Source organism: Sander vitreus, chromosome 19 (genome assembly GCF_031162955.1).
Source record: "Sander vitreus isolate 19-12246 chromosome 19, sanVit1, whole genome shotgun sequence".
Lineage (NCBI taxonomy): Eukaryota > Metazoa > Chordata > Actinopteri > Perciformes > Percidae > Sander > Sander vitreus.
The window spans coordinates 4,475,648-4,492,635 of record NC_135873.1 but is presented as its reverse complement, the minus strand read 5'-3'; the positions used below and the strand labels follow the sequence as shown (position 1 = coordinate 4,492,635).

The 16,988-nt window shown below is 40.6% G+C and overlaps 1 protein-coding gene across 3 annotated transcripts; it reads left to right on the top strand.

Moving 5' to 3' along the window:
* The first annotated feature begins 4,053 nt into the window (after positions 1-4,053).
* Positions 4,054-15,066, top strand: LOC144533963 (protein mono-ADP-ribosyltransferase PARP14-like). Of its 3 annotated transcripts, none has more exons than XM_078275526.1 (15): positions 4,054-4,374; positions 5,724-5,887; positions 6,198-8,312; positions 8,759-8,995; positions 9,101-9,325; positions 9,431-9,497; positions 9,793-9,939; positions 10,066-10,125; positions 10,497-10,673; positions 11,011-11,149; positions 11,270-11,325; positions 12,186-12,890; positions 13,273-13,406; positions 13,492-13,669; positions 13,834-15,066. In XM_078275526.1, exons 1-15 carry the CDS (start codon positions 4,200-4,202, stop codon positions 14,112-14,114), a joined length of 4,860 nt encoding a protein of 1,619 aa, XP_078131652.1. In that variant the 5' UTR covers positions 4,054-4,199; the 3' UTR covers positions 14,115-15,066. The 3 variants fall into 3 exon arrangements, with proteins under 3 accessions (XP_078131652.1, XP_078131651.1, XP_078131653.1); XM_078275525.1 differs by having other exon boundaries at positions 6,195-8,312; XM_078275527.1 differs by lacking the exons at positions 9,793-9,939; positions 10,066-10,125; positions 10,497-10,673; positions 11,011-11,149; positions 11,270-11,325 and having other exon boundaries at positions 6,195-8,312.
* The last annotated feature ends 1,922 nt before the right edge of the window (positions 15,067-16,988 follow it).

Genomic DNA, 16,988 nt, shown 5'->3' with positions numbered 1-16,988 from the left:
GGTGAAAGCAAAGAGAGAGAACCCTGCTGAAGCTTCCCCGCCAGAGCCATAACCTAGAACAAAAAGTGATAAAAGACACACCCAGACCCAAACACTTTCATGTGTTTGTCTCCACTTCTTCCATGACAGATAATGTTATCCTGATCAATCAGTACCTTGGAGTACGCCTTATATTACTGCAGAGAGCACCACCGTGACCTGGTCTCCATCACTAACCTCGACCAGCAGAGATGGGTCCAAGAGAGAGCCAAGAAGGCCGACAGTCCCTACGTCTAGCTGGGACTGCGCTACACCTGCACTCTAGATTTCTGGTTCTGGGTCAGTGACAAGGTGGTCTGCTATAAGAACTGGGACTCACATAAGACGGATGATGACTGTGACATGTTAGGAGTCATGGACAGAGGAGGACAACATAAGATGTTCAAAAAGATTGACAATGAGGAGTTTAATTTAGGCATTTTGTATGGGCCCCTCCCCGCATCATTATAGCATCTTTTTGTGCCCTTCTACCATGAGGGCCCTGGGTACTCAGTCCCTTTTTTCCCCCCAGTCCGATGCCCCTGATTCTAAGTTAAAACCCTCTACTCACTGGTAGCTGGTGTTTCATTCATTTACTCACTTTGTTTGCAGTGGTGTGACGTTGACACAATATACAGTATGCCCTCTGATTTTATTGACTGGCATTCTGGGAAATGTAGAAATCACAACCGAAGGGGAAGACAGATGAAATTACTAACAGACTTTCTAACAGCAGATTTTAAATTGAGGGAAGATTACTGATGATGTGATCTCCCGATTCTAATTCGCCTGATTGATCGCTATTTGTTATTTCCTGAAGTTGTTATATTTTCTTTTTCTTAAAGTGTGGATCCTTTTATTCAACTATTGAGGTTGTATTTAGTTTTCTGTATAATTCAGAACATGTAGTTTTCACCCATATGTATGGCAGGAAAAGGAATAAATACACCAGTATAGAGGTTTGATTTTGCTTTCTGTATTCAATATGGAAAATGTTCTTCTTTTTATCAACTTTTGGTGAATATCTGGTGATTGTTATATCATGTAAAATCTGTGTATCCCATTTTTTTGTTTTTGTTTTATGTAAACAATGACTTGCTTTCTCTGAGGCTGAATAAACTGTTAAACTACAGAGTGGTCCTCTTTTTTCACTTAAGTGTTTATTTTAATCCAAATCCTACTTTCCCTACACCTAACCAAGCTTTACCCATTAAGTTGTCACATCATTGAACTGACTTGTATGGCACAGATAAATGATCAGATCATCAGATCATCCTAAAGGACTAACAAGTGACATATTTAGGGCCTGAGCGGCGACAGCGGCGAAGGCCCTATTGAAACTGAAGGAATTATTATTATTATTACGGCAAATTAATTGGCTTTTTGAGGGGCTTAACATATTTAAAAACTCACCAAAATTGGCGGTCGCATCAAGTCTCGTGAAAATGTACGTATTTTAAGGGTTTCAGGAATAGGCGCACAAAAATGGCTCGCTAGCGCCCCTCTAAAGATAAAAAAATTGAGCCCCTGCAGTGTGTTTAACGTAGACTCACGAAACTTGGTACACATATGTAACATGTCAAGATGTACAAAAAAACGTCATTGGAGCCGTACCCTAAACCCAACAGGAAGTCCGCCATTTTGATTTCAAAGTTCGAAATTAGTGCAATTTTGGCCATTTCCACATGTCGTACTTTAACGAACTCCTCCTAGAGATTTCATCCGATCAACTTCAAATTCGGTCTGTGCCATCTTAAGACGTTAAAGATGAAAAGTTATTTCATGACTTTTCGTCATAGGGCGTGGCCATGGCAGGGCATCCATTTTGTGCGTTTCGCCATCAAAACTGGAAGTGGGTGTGACTTGAGTGTACATTGTCCAATTGGCTCAAAACATTTCAGGATTCATAAGAGTCCAACCCTGAGGACAATTAAAGGCCAATATTTACTTAAAGTCATAGCGCCCCCTAGTGGCAACAGGAAGTAGGCCTAAAAGTCAAGGTGCTATACTTTAACGAACTCCTCCTAGAGATTTCATCCGGCGGACTTCAAATTTGGTCTGTACCACCTCAACACCTGAAAGATGAAAAGTTATTAAAAGAAAAACTTTTCGTCAAACGGTGTGGCCGTGGCGTGGTGGCCATTTTGAGTGTTTAGTGATGAACAAATAAATTGATGCAACCTGAGTGTACATTGTCGTATCTGCCCAACATTTCTCACGATTGACAAGGGTCCAGCGGCCTGTTGCACAAAACCAGGATAAGGGAATAAGCCGGGATATTCAAGTTATCCTGGATGAATTTAGCTTTGATTTGGTTGCACAAAAGCAGGTTGAATTAAACCCAGCCAAGTAACCATGGAGTTTATTCTTTGCAGCTAGCCTGCTCCAGAGCAGGCTAACAGCCAGGCTAAGATTAATCCTGGAGTCTCATGTGTTAAATCAGCTGCTGCTCTGATCCGAAATAAACGTGTTTAACAGTTATTCCGTTGTCTTCTGAATATGTTCTGCTTTATTTGTATTAACATGCATTACTTGTCACTATTGCCATCACAAGTTTGATTTAAATCCTACTATTGCAGTTGTTTGGATGGTAAGAAATGGTTGCACATGCACCAGAGATAAAGTGGGATGATGCGGAAGAAAGAGGCTTTTCCTCCGCTGCTCTCCCCGTGAATATGCCCCGTGCAACATGGAGAGGCAGGGGGGAGGCAGGGGGATCCTCCCACACCGTGCAGCGGACTCTAAAGGAGACTTTAATAATAATAGGCTATATTGTTTAACAGATATGCTTACAGTGTGTATTGAAGTCACTTACTTCTTTTTCTAGTTTTTGTCCAGTCATGTTTGTTCTGTATGAACATTAATTGTAGAAAGATATTTAGAATTATAGCTTATATAGATTTGTGGATATGGTTGTAAAACATATTCTCTCATTATGAATAAGGGTTTGAAATTAAGCCTAGTCCTTAGGGTAAATTGCCCGAGGAACATGAATTCCCTTCTCACTTTTAAGGCAAAGTAGGCTAAATAATAAAACATTTTATTTAGGCTATATAGTGCTTTACAGGCTACTCAAAGACACTTTACAGTACAACCAGCACATTTAGGACATAAAAACAGATACAGCAATAAAACCAACACAAAACAAGCATATTAAAAGCAATTAAAACTTTGTAAAAATGTGGAGTGACTAGTAGGCCCTAAGTAGATCTTTTTAAATCCTTACGCATTGTTTTGTCTGTTGGACTTTTTCTCTCTGTCTGATAACAACAGCCGTATTTCCCTTTTTGCATATTATGTTTCACCTCCTTGTAATTTTCCATTAACAGCTGCTGCTCAGCGGGTTAAACATGTGCCGTACGCGTCTTCTCCATTTCTGCATCAGTAAATCTGTGATCGATACCGTGGTCTATTTAAGAAAGCCGTGGAGGTGCACTTATTCCAGCTATCTACACCTGGCTTGACATAGCTTCACCTTCTCATCCTGGCTCGGCAAACGTGCAACCGATTAAGCCGCGATGAGCAGACCACACTAAGTCAAGCTGCGCTTTTTCAGTTATCCTGGATTTCTTCATTCTACTTTTGTGCAACAGGCCCCTGAAAAGTAACTCGTAAACTCAGCTGTCTCTGCAGTTTAGTGAAGGACAAGGAGCCTTGAAGTAGCAGAAAATGGAAATACTCAAGTAATACATTAAAAATTGTACTTATAAGAACAGTAGGCCTATTTAAGTTAATGTAATTGCAACAAAAAATAGCCGGTGCAACACGTCTTTTTACTTGATAGTTGTATTACTTAAGGTGCATAACAGTGACTAACGTTTCGATGTAGAGTTACATCTTCATCAGAGTCCTTAGTGGGCAATGAAGCTCTTAAGTATCAAGTAAGAAGACATCTGCGTTGCACCGGCTATTTTTTGTTACTTTTGTTAGCGCAGAGAACTCTCCTTTTTATCTTAATGTAATTGCACTTTCCACCACTGATAAGTGGTTCTGCCAGATTCCTTATTGAGACGTCTTTCATAAATACTCAATACAAGTCCAGAGGGCGCACCTGAGCCCGGCACTTGACACAAGACGACACACCAGCAGGTCGGGGTTCCACCGGTGCTTATTCACTCTTGCGTTATCAGGCCTACAGTTGCCTATATATTTCAGTATTAAGTCTATCAAGTGTTTACGCTATGGAGGATCCTTACAAGCATCCTGTTTTCTTCGAGTGTCCCAGTCTGGACGAAGAGCAACGGAAGAGAATAGAAAACTACTTCCATATTCGCCGCAAATCAGGAGGTGGAGACTGCGGCTCTATAACAAACATACATGATAAAGTGTACAGCATCGCCTTTAAAGAGCGAGAAGGTAAGATAGGCTCTGTGATTTTTAAACGTTTAACTGTTTAATTGGAGTAGGCCTCTGTCGTGTTGTGCTGGTGAAAGTGAAAGTATGCATGCACTGGAAACATGTTGATTCGATTATTTGTTTTTATATAGGCTATATAGGTATAAGAACCAAAGTGTAGTATACTGCTTGCAGAGCCACATCCAAACATTTTGACTGTCGATGTTACTTTTTTTTACAAAGCCTACTCAATTCACTGTTTAAGTTTCAAACATAGGCTATTCTAGTTTCACTTTCACATTGAGTTTAGACTGCTCCTCAAATAGAACAAGATCATTCTTAGACTCCGCATATTTTATATTTGTGTCAACTTTATAATTCCCGATGTTGTGAGGAAGTTCATAAAACAAAAGGAATCAACAACAAATGAAAAAAAATGTTTCATTCCAATCACTGCAGCACATGATTGCCCTGAGAAGTTCAGCTCCACTGGAGAGGGTGTGGCAGTCATATTGTAACAGCTGTTGTAAACATTGATTAGTTGAAATGGAAAAACTGCCACAGGTAGGCTAGATTATGACACACAGGGCTCCTGGCCATATACATGTAAAATGCCCCCTACCCTTCCTATTGAGCAAAACACCCCTACAAAACAGCTACATTGTTTACCATCGTTTTTGCCTTTTTGTAGTTATTTAGCATTTCTGTGTGGTAGTTTGTGTCATTTTTCTTCTTTTTAGTGGTTATTATGGATGTCTTTGCAGTGATTTTGCAACTCCGATGCCATTTTCCATCAGTTTGTAGCTATTTTGCATCTCTTTCTAATTGTTTTTGCATTGCTTTGTTGTCATTTTGTGTCTCTGATCAATTTGTAGTTGTTTTTTGTCTCTTTGTAGTCGTGTTGTGTCTTTGTGTAGACATTTTGCATCTCTTTGTGGTCCTTTTGCATCTCTGAGGCCATTTTGCATCACTTTGTCGATTAACGGCTTTTTGTAGTTGTTACGTTTATCTCTGTGGTACGTTTAATCTAAATACAGCACACTATACTGTACAGAACATGGTTCCCAGGGGCCCCCTGACCCTTTGGGTCCCTGGGCCTATTCCTGATAGGACCATTCAGTAATCTATACATTCATCCTATCCATTGAAGAAACAGCAGGGTAAAGTACAACCACAGTAAAGTCATTAATAAGTCAGTTCTTCATGCACACTGTCAGGAAAGAATTCATGATTCACACTATTCACACATTTATCACACTCTATTTATTTAAATTAGTACAGAAGGGAGAGAGGGTGGCAGATGGAAGGGCAACACAACTGAAAAGTAGTTCTAGTAGGCCTAATAAGAAATGTCTCTGATTCTGTCTCAGCTCAGCGAAGAGTCCTGCAGAGATCTGAACATGTGTTGGAGTTTGCAGGTGGTCCTCTGGTGCTGACTGTGCGAGGCAGCCCAGAACCTTCCCCCTGCTCTCCCATCACTACCTTGACTACAAGCAAGTCAGTTAGCCCAAATCTGGACTCAACTTCATCACAGGTCAGTTTCTTCCAAAGTTGTGTCACAAAGTGAATGCTGCACACTACACTTCACAGAAAAAAAAAGAATGTTATTTCAATTGGTTATAGAAAAAAACTACACTTGTAATCACTATTATTCCAAAGCATCACAAGGCACTTTCTGAGTTCACTTTGAAACAATTGAATATGATTTTGTATTAAAATGCTTCAGGGTTAGTTAAGCAATAGCAATCTCAGCACTTAAAGTGTAGATGTGATTTGAGCAGCAATACATCTTTAAAACTGTTGTCATGTACTAAAAACGTGATATAATGTATATCTTTCAGCAGAGACAACAGTCCAGTCTTACTTCAAGCCTGTTAAGCGGTGAAGAATATGAAGTACAAGTTGATGCTTACCTTCTGCGTTACTTTAAGGAATGTCCCAAGGCTGGGGAGAAACTAGAAAAAGAATTTGCCTCTGTGGCCTGCTCTGCTCAGCTTTACCCAGAGGAGGAGAGGGTTTCAGTTAGGCGTTTAGCTCAACCTGGTGCTGCAGGTGATGATAGAAACTGGAAAACAGAGGTGGACAAATTATTTGATGGCTACGTGTACCACTATGAGGCAGACCCTCACAAAGTTAAAGCTTTGCTTCAGTCCTGTAGCACTCATCAGAGCACAGATGAGGTGAAGGTGTACAGCGAAGATGGGATGGCTGTTGTTGTCGGGGAACGTTCCCAGGTGAACGCCAGGTTGATGAATGTAGAGGTCTTTTATGTTAAACGATTGTCACATGTAAGTGAGAAGCAAACCAGCATTCGTCGACTGGGCGAGGCCAAGCTCCGCCTCCTCTGGAAAGAGATCGAGCACAGTTTGGGACGAGATTGTCCAGGAGTGAAGGTAACGCAGGGAGCTGCCGGTCAGTTAGTTTTGGAAGGTTCTGCGGAGGAGATTCTTAAGGCTGGCGAATGGATCTCCGACCAAGAGAAATGGGTGTTGGAAAAGACGGTTTCTGACATGAGCCCACATTTTTTGGTCTTCTTGAGAAGGGCTTACGGAGGTCCAGGGGTGCTAGGTCACTTTTTAGGTGTTGGTGACAAAGTGGAAGTAGAGTTACGAGACACAGAAATACGTTTTTTCTCACTCTCTGCTGATGAATTGAATAACTCAGACAAAAAACTGCATGAAAAATTCAAAGAACTTAAGATGGATGTTCCTAACTGCTCCGCTGTGCCGTCTGAGCTTCAGGAAAAGCTTAAGTCCAAGACAAATGAGATGAACCAAGGGCAATACAGGGCTCAGGTCGTGTTTGGCTCAGACAGCTCGGTGTGCTTACTGGGCCACACCAAAGAGGTTGAAGAGATGAGTGAAGCTGTCACACAGTTTATTTTGGACCAGTCAAGCATAGAAGGACAAGTCATTCTTCCTTACCCAGAGTTAGCACAAGAGTTACCAGGATTGCTGCAGCTGCATGGGTTTGACTATGCAGGGGTAATCTTCCATCCTTTAACATTTTCTTCTGAGCCCATGTTGGTGCTGGAAGGTCCATCCAGCAAAGTGACTGAGGTCAGGAACAGGCTGAGTCCATTTCTAGACTCCCTGGTTCAGGATAAAGTCACCATTGACCTGCCAGGGGCAGTAAGATATTTCGAAAGTCCCTCCGGAAGAGAGAACATTTTACGTGTTGCTCGTTCTCAGAAGTGTATCATACAACCTCAAGAACAACATCATGCTACTAGACAGATTTTAGCATCTGGAGACACAACAGTTGCCCGCTACAGCCTCCGTGATGGGTTTCAGGTGCTGGTGTGTCAGGGTGACATCACCAAACAGGATGCTGATGCCCTGGTGAATGCTGCCAATGAAGATCTGGACCATGGTGGAGGGGTTGCTGCTGCACTAAGTAAAGTAGGTGGCCCTCAGGTGCAGAAGGAGAGCAGAGCTATAGTAAAGCAGACTGGAAAAGTTCCCACAGGTGACGTGGTAGTGACCACAGGGGGGAACTTAAAGTGCAAGAAACTGCTACATGCTGTTGGGCCTGTAGGTGGAAAATCAGGTGGCAGAGAGGGGGTGTTACTGGAAAAAACTGTCCAGAAGGCTCTGAATTTAGCAGAGCTGATGGAATTCAGGTCCATAGCCATTCCCTGTATCAGCTCAGGTGTGTTTGGTGTTCCTGTTACTGTGTGCTCTGAGGCTATTGTTACTGCTGTTAATAAGTTTGGCAGTCAGGGGGGCAGAAGTCTGAGCAGAGTTATCCTGATTGATAACAGAGGAGAGGTGGTTAGGGCAATGCAGGAAGCATGTGACCGGCTTCTCCAAGGGATAAGTACTGGAAACAGTGCACCAAGAGATCTGGGCTTCCAGGTGGATGCTTCTGCCCAAGACACAGCAGGAGGAGCCACTGCTGGAGCTCCTGGAGGTGGTGTCCATGTAGAGATCATTCAGGGAACCATCGAGACGCAGCAGGTAAGACACGTTTCTGATATAAATTGTGCAGCTTGATACCAGATGTTTTCACAAGCTATCTCTGACCTCCTCCATCCATACACCCCACCCTGAAAACCTTCGGTCCTCAGACGCTGGCCTGCTCTCCATTCCCCACACCAGACTTTGTACCTTCGGAGACAGAGCCTTTAGTGTTGCAGCCCCATCCCTCTGGAACACCCTCCCTGCAGATATTCAAAATGCTACATCCCTGGACATTTATATAAAAACAGCCTACAACCTCCTTTAGCTAAGCCACAATAATTCTGTAAAGTGTCCTTGGGTTTCTTGAAAGGTGCTATATAAATAAAAGTTATTATTTGCTGTAGTTGCTGGGTACTGGTGTCTGTTTGCATACAGAGCAGGATAAACATGATGGTTATGATCAGTGTTAACTTGGATACAATTAGATTTTTGTATTTTCCTAGGTGGATGGCCTGGTATCCCCTATGTTTGGCCATGATCCCCTCTCTACTCGTGTTGGAAACATTTTGTCCAACATTGTTGGACCGCAGCTGACTGCAAAGTTTCATAAGGAAGCAGGAGGAGCAACACTGCCTGGTGGAATAGTCCTGGTGGATGGCCTGCCTGCACTCCAATCTAAAGGAGTGTTCTTCCTCAACCTGCTTCCCTGGGATAATAACCAACAAGGAACTGCAGTCCAGGTGAAGTTATATGTTAAGTGAATATGTCTTACTAGACTGTACAACTAGGTTTGTCTTTAATGTGTCTGTGTTTTGTTCCTGCTTCTTAATCATTGAATCTTCCAGGTTCTGAGACAGGGCATCAGAAAAATGTTGGCTTCCTGTCAGATCAGAGGCTTTAGTTCAGTTGCTCTCCCTGTGCTTGGGACCGGTGTGGTCCTGCGTTTTCCTCACAGCGTGGCATCCAGGGTTATACTGGAGGAGATCCGTGAATTTGAACAGAACCGAGTCACCAGAACATCTTTCCTGGTCCGTGTTGTCATCCACCGCAATGACAAAGAATCTAGCAAGGTAAAGAAAATACTGTAGCAGTGCCTTGTAGCAAAAAAAGGAGTACACTAGTTGTTTTGTTTTGCATGTGGAACTGGAATTAAACCCTTCACTTTGTTACCACAGGCCTTCCAGTCTGCCCAGGAAACTTTGCATCTCAGAGGATTCACGAACGATGCCATCCCAGACCAAGGTTAGTGTGATTATTGTCTTTTCAATTTCAAGTTGAGCAAGACTTTGGTAAAGTGCTTATTCACTAATTCTCTTAAGCTGCAATAATCATTGTCAGGCCACAACAGGGCTGAAAAACATCAGAGGCCCCCAACCACGGCCACCACCATATTAGACACTGTTAAAGTTATGGCTAACATGTTAGAAAACTACTAGCTGCTTATAAATACGGACAACATTGGTATTCATTTAGAGTTTGTTTTTTTATTTAGTATCCTTCTAACTATGTACTTTCTTTTATATTGGCATGACTTTAGCTTCGTTTTACCGCCATGTCTCCATAACCAATGATGAGGTCACTGCCATGTTGGGGGGAGTCAAGCTTCAGATGGTTTGCGGTGACATCATCCAGGAGAGCACTGATGCCATTATCAACACAACCAACTTTTCCAACAACCAATCAGGTATGATTTGATTTTCTACATGTTTTTGATATTTAAATCTACGTGTACACTGGTGTTAGCTTTGAGAGTTTTGTGTACATTATATTAACTTAAATCCTACAGTAACTGTTTGCATAAACTCCACAGATGTGTCCCAAGCCATTCTGACTGCAGCAGGGTCCAATGTCCAAGCAGAGTTAGCACAAGGTAAGCCTGAAGAGGAAAGAAACTGTAAAAATACTTTGAAAAAGTTTTGAGTGTGCTCAATACTATCTTTGCTATATGAATACTAACAACACAGGTAAACCCTGACCTGGACCTTGACCTGTTTATTGCACATTTTTTATTTGTCCATAAAAAACTGAATCAAAGCACCAGAAAAAAGAAAAGAAAAAATTTAAATAATCCAAAACAGTTTTTGTGCTTAGCTGTAAATGTTAGTGTAAACAATGTTATATCAATTAAAAGAAACTACAACTAGGTGCATTAGTTTTGCAACAATTTTACCATCCCAACATCTTGTAAACAAATCCAACATAATGTTTTTGTTGTCCTATTTGCTTTTATGGTTTTGGCAGTGGGTGTTCCAGCAGACTTCATGTGCACAACAGGACCCGGGTTGCTTGGCTGCAGGGAAATCATTCATGCTAGTTTTAAGTGTGACCCTCAGATGATTCGGAAGAAATACAAAAAGATACTGAAGCAGTGTGAGAGCAAAGGCTTCAGATCGGTGGCCTTCCCAGATATCAATGCTGGTTTGTACTGTGTGCATGTGTGTTTATGTGGACTTGTGCATTATGGTCAACACCAAATTTGTCTTAAACTAAATAATAACACATGAAGTACAGTAAAACAACTTAGTCAGGTAGAAGTTAGTAGATCCATAAATCTATATATGCATTTCTGTTGGCCTTTAGTATCAGGATAATATGTTAATTTAATGATAGTATGGGATCTAAATGAAAAATCTGAAAATACACTAATACAAATTTGACACATTACAAAATAAAGGTTACTACCAGTCACTGCAGCAATGGTCGTTGTTGGCATCTCCATGTGGATTCACAATCATTGTATTTTTTACCACATCAGGTCTGGGTGGTGTGGACTCTGACAAAGCTTGTAAAGCCATGCTGGATGGCATGACCTCGGCTATTACGGACCTGAAACTAAATTCCCTCACACTCATCCGCATTGTCATTCTCCATCAACCCGTCTTCCAGGCTTTCAGGTCAGATATAAAGCTCACTCATATAATGGAAGACATAGTAAGCGTTTTGGCAAGGGCTGCATTGTTTGACAAGTCCGGATAGATTGTTTTAAACTTCCTGTCTTGTGATATGTTTTGCAGATCAGAGCTGGAGAACCGCTTTGGACAAACGGCTGCTCGCCACCTCAGCCTGAAAGGTTTGTTTTTCGTTTACAGTATAAGACTTATACCTAATTATTATCAACTAATAGTTACCAGGTTCATGATCTTAGTTTAGCCTGTCAGCATGCTGACATTGGCTAATTAGCACATGTCAAAACCCAGAGTATTTGACCTAATGCATAAAGAAATTGGCCTGAAGAATGGCATTGTATTAAATGTAAAGGATTGACCAAAGGTTTTGGAACGTATCCTCTCGGGACCTTGAATATCTGTTGTCACTTCAACCAATCTTCATTTCATTGCCAATCCATCCAATAGTTTTCCAGTTGTTTCTCAACTGAAGAGTAACAGATATCGACCTCATGTAAGTTGTGGCAACATAACTGTAATTTCCCATGATGTTGACACTCAGCAAAAGATTTAACACAAGTGATCTTTAGAGGATTTCACAAATACAAGTCTCCATTGGACAGGTCTTTATGAATTCCAGAGGTAAACAAAAATACAAAGCAAGTTGTGTTGGGGGAGAATATAACTATAAAACCTTAAAGGAATAGTTCACTCAAACACTATGAATTGAATATAGTAATCATCTCCCTAGACTCTCTGCGCTAAACTATTGCTAAACAAAGCATTGTGTGCAAATTGATTCAAAACAAAACAAATTCCTTCACAGGAAATGCAAAAAGAAATGAATCCAAAAATACTTTGTGTAGCAATAGTTTAGCGACTTAGCAACATATTGATATCTTTTGGTAAATGGTAAGATTGGCAGATGAAAAGATCGATATAAACAATATTATCAGTTAAGTGAATATTGTGGATATCACAGACTCAATCTTATCTTGGCTCATTGAAGTAATGATGTGTCTCTTTTTGCTCGATCTTTTTTTAGAAAAAGCTAAACAAAAGCTTAAGAAGTGGCAGGACAGGTGTTCAAGAGCCTCCTCAACTTCAGCACCTCAAGTCGAAACCTTCACCTCCTCAAAGCCACCGCCAGCTGTGATAAGTGTGATTGGTTGTGGTGCAGACACCATCAGGATCATCAAAAGAGATCTGGAGGGTATCCTGCAGAAGCAGCTGGTAGAGAGAGAGGTGGATGTACATGAGTTTTCTAGGCTTGATGCAATGGAGCTGGAGGCAGTACAGGCAAAAGTCAAAGTCTACGGAATAAGCCTGGAGCACAAGAGACGTCAAAGTGCTGAAGACGTCAACGGCAACAGAGCAGGAAACATAGCTAGAGATCGATCAGGGTCAGGTAGAGAGGTCTATGTGCTGAAAGGCCTTAAAGAGGACGTGTTGAGCGTCATTGAGCTTGTAAACCAAGTAATCCAAAAAGCACTTTGCGAAGTTCTCCAAGGTAAAGAAGAAGCGATGTTGGCTCTTAATGTCCAGTGGTCGATTCAGGATATAAATAAAGCCTGGCACGAGCTGAGCCTGCATGACAACTATGTGCTGGAGGAGGCTCACATGAAAAAACAAGTGTCTGTAGATATGATGGCACCAGACGGCAAGGTGACAGTAAACCTGATGGCCCAAGAAGCCACAAATTGGCTTACAGGCATCACGTACAAAGTGAAAAGGAGCGAGTCTGAAACAAGTATGTAACATTTTGTAGTTTTACTTAAGATATATTTTGCTGATTTAAATCTAGCTCTGTGTCATGGCAGTTTGTGCAGATTAACGGAGTTTGGTTTCCCTCTGTGGCCGCAGTTAATGTCTGCCCAGATCTGCTGAATAATGCGAAACGCGAGTCAGTCAAAATCCACTGGATGCGTTTTACTTCAGCCGGCGGATCTCAGCAGACCTAGGCTGCTCCGAGCTCTGTGCACTGGCGCCATGGAGGGAAGCCACGTACCGTTCATATAAACACACTTCCCACACAAAGATGACACAGAGCTGGATTCAAATCAAAGTATTTCTTTAACATTCAGCGACTTGTGTTAAAAACATACCATTAATTTGTGTGACTTTGACTTTAGCCTTAGAGTTGCCAACACAATGGGAACCTATGAACCGAGAAGTCTTTAAAAAGGTTGAGCTGCATCCTGACTCACTCGAGTACCAGGTCGTAGCCAAGGGTTTCCTCAAAACGGCTAAATACAACATTTTCAAAGTGAGTTTGCTAACACACATTTTCCATAGCATTAAAAAACCTACTGTACAGAATAAGCAATGGATTGATTTGTTTCTCTTCTCAGATTGAACGTGTGCAAAACCTCTACCTGTGGCATGCCTATTCAGTGTGTAGGCAGCGTATATTTGCCAAAAATGGTCCAGCAGACCTTGGGGAGAAGTCTCTTTACCATGGGACATCCGCAGAGTCATGCAGCTGCATTGAAAGGGACAGATTTGACAGGAACTACGCAGGAGCACATGGTGAGGAATGTTGTTAAATGGCAAGCTAAGCTAACTGGCTTTTGGCTGTAGCTTCATGAGAGTGGTGTCAATCTTCTCTTCTACCTCTAAGCAACAAGGTGAATAGTGTGTTGAACTACAATTTTAATTTGACACGTGTCTTTTCTCATCTAATTCTATCACAGCTGCAGCGTATGGAAAGGGAGTTTACTTTGCTGTCAATGCAGATTATTCGGCCAGTAGCTTTTCCCCAAAAGACACGTCTGGTCTGAAGCGGCTGTATGTGGCTCGTGTCCTGACCGGCCGTTACACTGTTGGTAATTCTTCCATGAAAGCCCCCCCTCCTCGAGGCTCAGACCCCACTGACTGCTTCGACAGTTTGGTGAACAACCAGCAGAAACCCACCATGTTTGTGATTTTCCACGATGACCAGGCCTACCCAGAATACCTCATCACCTTCAGCTGAGTAAAACTGAAAAAGTCATGGTTCAACACTGTAAAATGGCGTCACAGTGATCATGGTTAAATAGTACAAAAATAGTGATAGCTTAGAATGTGCAATGATTTGAGCCTTTTCTGCATCAAGTTATGTTGCAAATGTCTTTATTTAGGTGAAGGAAATTATAATAACCCCCATCCCCCTGTAAATCACGCCTATAACTGTATAACAAAAACAACCAGATGTGGCAACAAATAGACAAGATGTCTTCTCAGCTGAACAAGCAGTTGCAACAATGGCATGTAGTGAACTTTAACATTAACCATGTGAATTTAACAGTCTTGTATTGAAGTATTTTTCTTTGTATTAATTTAAATACATGTTTCTAGTTTTTGCACATTATTCATCCAGTGAACTTAGTTTGAAATGGAAACGGAATAATATTATGTAAAATATTACATACAGCTGAGAAATTTTACCCATTGCGTTATTTTTTGACGAAAAAAGACGAAAGAAAAACCACATCCCCCTTAACTCGAAATCTGTGGCATTTTTATTATTGGTATTTTTAACCCAATAACAGCTGTTTTAATCAACATTTATTCACGAGATATTATCATGGTTTATATGCATTTCTCTTAATGTTATTATTTCGGTCTATTTGGGCCAGGGAAGCTGGGTTGCTTTTTGTTTATTTATATTTTTAAAACTATAACGCTACATCTATCAACATTTATTTAGATGTTATCATGGTATTCATTTCTTTATTTTAATAATATTATTTTGGTCTTATTACCGGTGAAAATTTACACAATAAAATACCAATAATGAAAAAATTGTTTTATGCTAAGCACTTTGATTTGCCTTATATACTATGTTAAAAAACCTACAGTTGAGTGTTTAGAAATACAGCCTAAGTTGGACTCATTTGCATTTGTTTTAACTTGTACTTGTAAAAAATAAACTATATACAAAGAAACATTTTTTATTTATTTTATTTTCCATGCATAGTTATTTAAAAACGCAATTTTCTAATTTTGCAGTTGATGAATATTAATAGCAAATACTAAAGGGAAAAAACATAAGACTTAGTTTGATTTAAAATCACACTGCATTATTAGTTGTTTTAAATAAATGACTTTTTTGAAATATCAATTTATGGTAGGCCTAACATATTAATTATTATATTCAGAAGATCAATCACCGTGGTTACAGATTCTAACCATCCTAACCTTTGTAGCCTTTTTCAAAATTAAGAAGGGACTAGTTTTAGGAAACATTTTCAAGAAATTAAAAGGATAAGCAGATTGTTGCCGAGGTTTTTGTTCACAGAGTAAGATGTACTGTACATAGCTTTGTATATACAACATGTGTTTTGGCATTTTTGGCACACTTCTACCTCAGCCTATATACTGCACACAGACACAACTCACACATCTAATTCAACCATTTCACAAGCTGAGGAAAGGGTCGTGACATGGGTCAGAAGGTATCAGAGGTTATAAATTATGAACCAATCCATCGGCTCTGCTCCTAAAGGCACCTTGGTGTTCACATGGACAACACCTTTGGCTGGAAGGCCCGTGTTCAAAGTGTGTGTTATCATTTAGAGCAGACACTCAAATCAGAAGGTTTATGTTATACAAGGCTGCATTACAGAGCATTTTAATATGACTGTCATGAAGGTTGTGGAGAGGAATAGAAACCAGTCTCTCCAGGCAAGCACAGAGAATATGGTCTGATCTATCTTTATTCTCCATGCCAAGTATGAGCTCTTATCCCCTGGCAGAAGATATGGTTACCCCAGTCTAAACTTAACATTTCTAAACTATAGGCCTATTCGGACCTACCTCAATTAAAACTTTAAATAATGTTGCTTGAGGCTGCAGGGGTTGTGGAATAGCTTCATGATATAATGCAAATGGTTGTGTGTTGCTCTTGTCACTGTTTGTGAAAGATGAGCAGTAGATTGTGGCTGTGTGATGTGCTTCAGTCTGACTACATATCACTTTGTAGGTTTTTTAGTGTAAGTATATATCAGATGTATGATAAAACAATATGTCAAGTGCAAACACATAGCAAACACATCGTAGGAAAGGTCTCAACCTCGACAGTAACATGCAGTATCTCACAAAAGTGAGTACACCCCTTACATTTTAGTAAATATTTCATTATATCTTTTAATGGGACAACACTGAAGAAATTACACTTTGCTACAATGTAAAATATTAAGTGTACAGCTTGTATAACAGTGTAAATGTGCTGTCCCCTCAAAATAACTCAACACAGCCATTAATGTCTAAACTGCTGGTAACAAAAGTGAGTACAAAACCATGCCAATCTCTCTGCCCTTCACCATACCTAGAGATTGGCATGGTTTTATGTCGGTTAGCCTAATAGCTGGTTTGATTTGCATTAAGAGGTGATTTTATGGAAAGTCCCCATGCCAATCTCTAGGTATGGTGAAGGGTATGTGATGATGTGGGACTATTTTAATTCCAAAGACCAAGGGAACTTTATCAGGATGCATAGTATCCTGGATCCATGAAATAACTGGCCTTTAAAAATAAAAATCTGCCTGCCTCTATGGGAATTTAACATAGGGGTGTACTCACTTTTGTTGCCTGCTGTATAGACATTAATGGCTGTGTTGAGTTATTTTGAGGGGACAAACATTGTTATACAAGCTGTACACTTAATACTTTACATTGTAGCAAAGTGTCATTTCTTCAGTGTTGTCCCATTAAAAGATATAATGAAATATTTACTAAAATGTGAGGGGTGTACTCACTTTTGTGAGATACTGTTGTCAAGAATCCTGCTTCCTAAGTTCACTTTCTGCCTCAGTTTCTGTTTTCACCTGTGAGTCTGTGTTTTTCTGAGTTCCCGAACGCATCCTGT

What these genes read in the sequence shown, in the direction of transcription:
- LOC144533963 (XM_078275525.1), top strand. Translation starts at nt 4,200, where the DNA reads ATGGAGGATCCTTACAAGCATCCTGTTTTCTTCGAGTGTCCCAGTCTG. An exon ending in CTTCCCAGATATCAATGCTG is followed by an intron (nt 10,674 to 11,010) that starts GTTTGTACTGTG and finishes TTACCACATCAG; the next exon opens with GTCTGGGTGGTGTGGACTCT. An exon ending in AAGGAGCGAGTCTGAAACAA is followed by an intron (nt 12,891 to 13,272) that starts GTATGTAACATT and finishes CTTTGACTTTAG; the next exon opens with CCTTAGAGTTGCCAACACAA.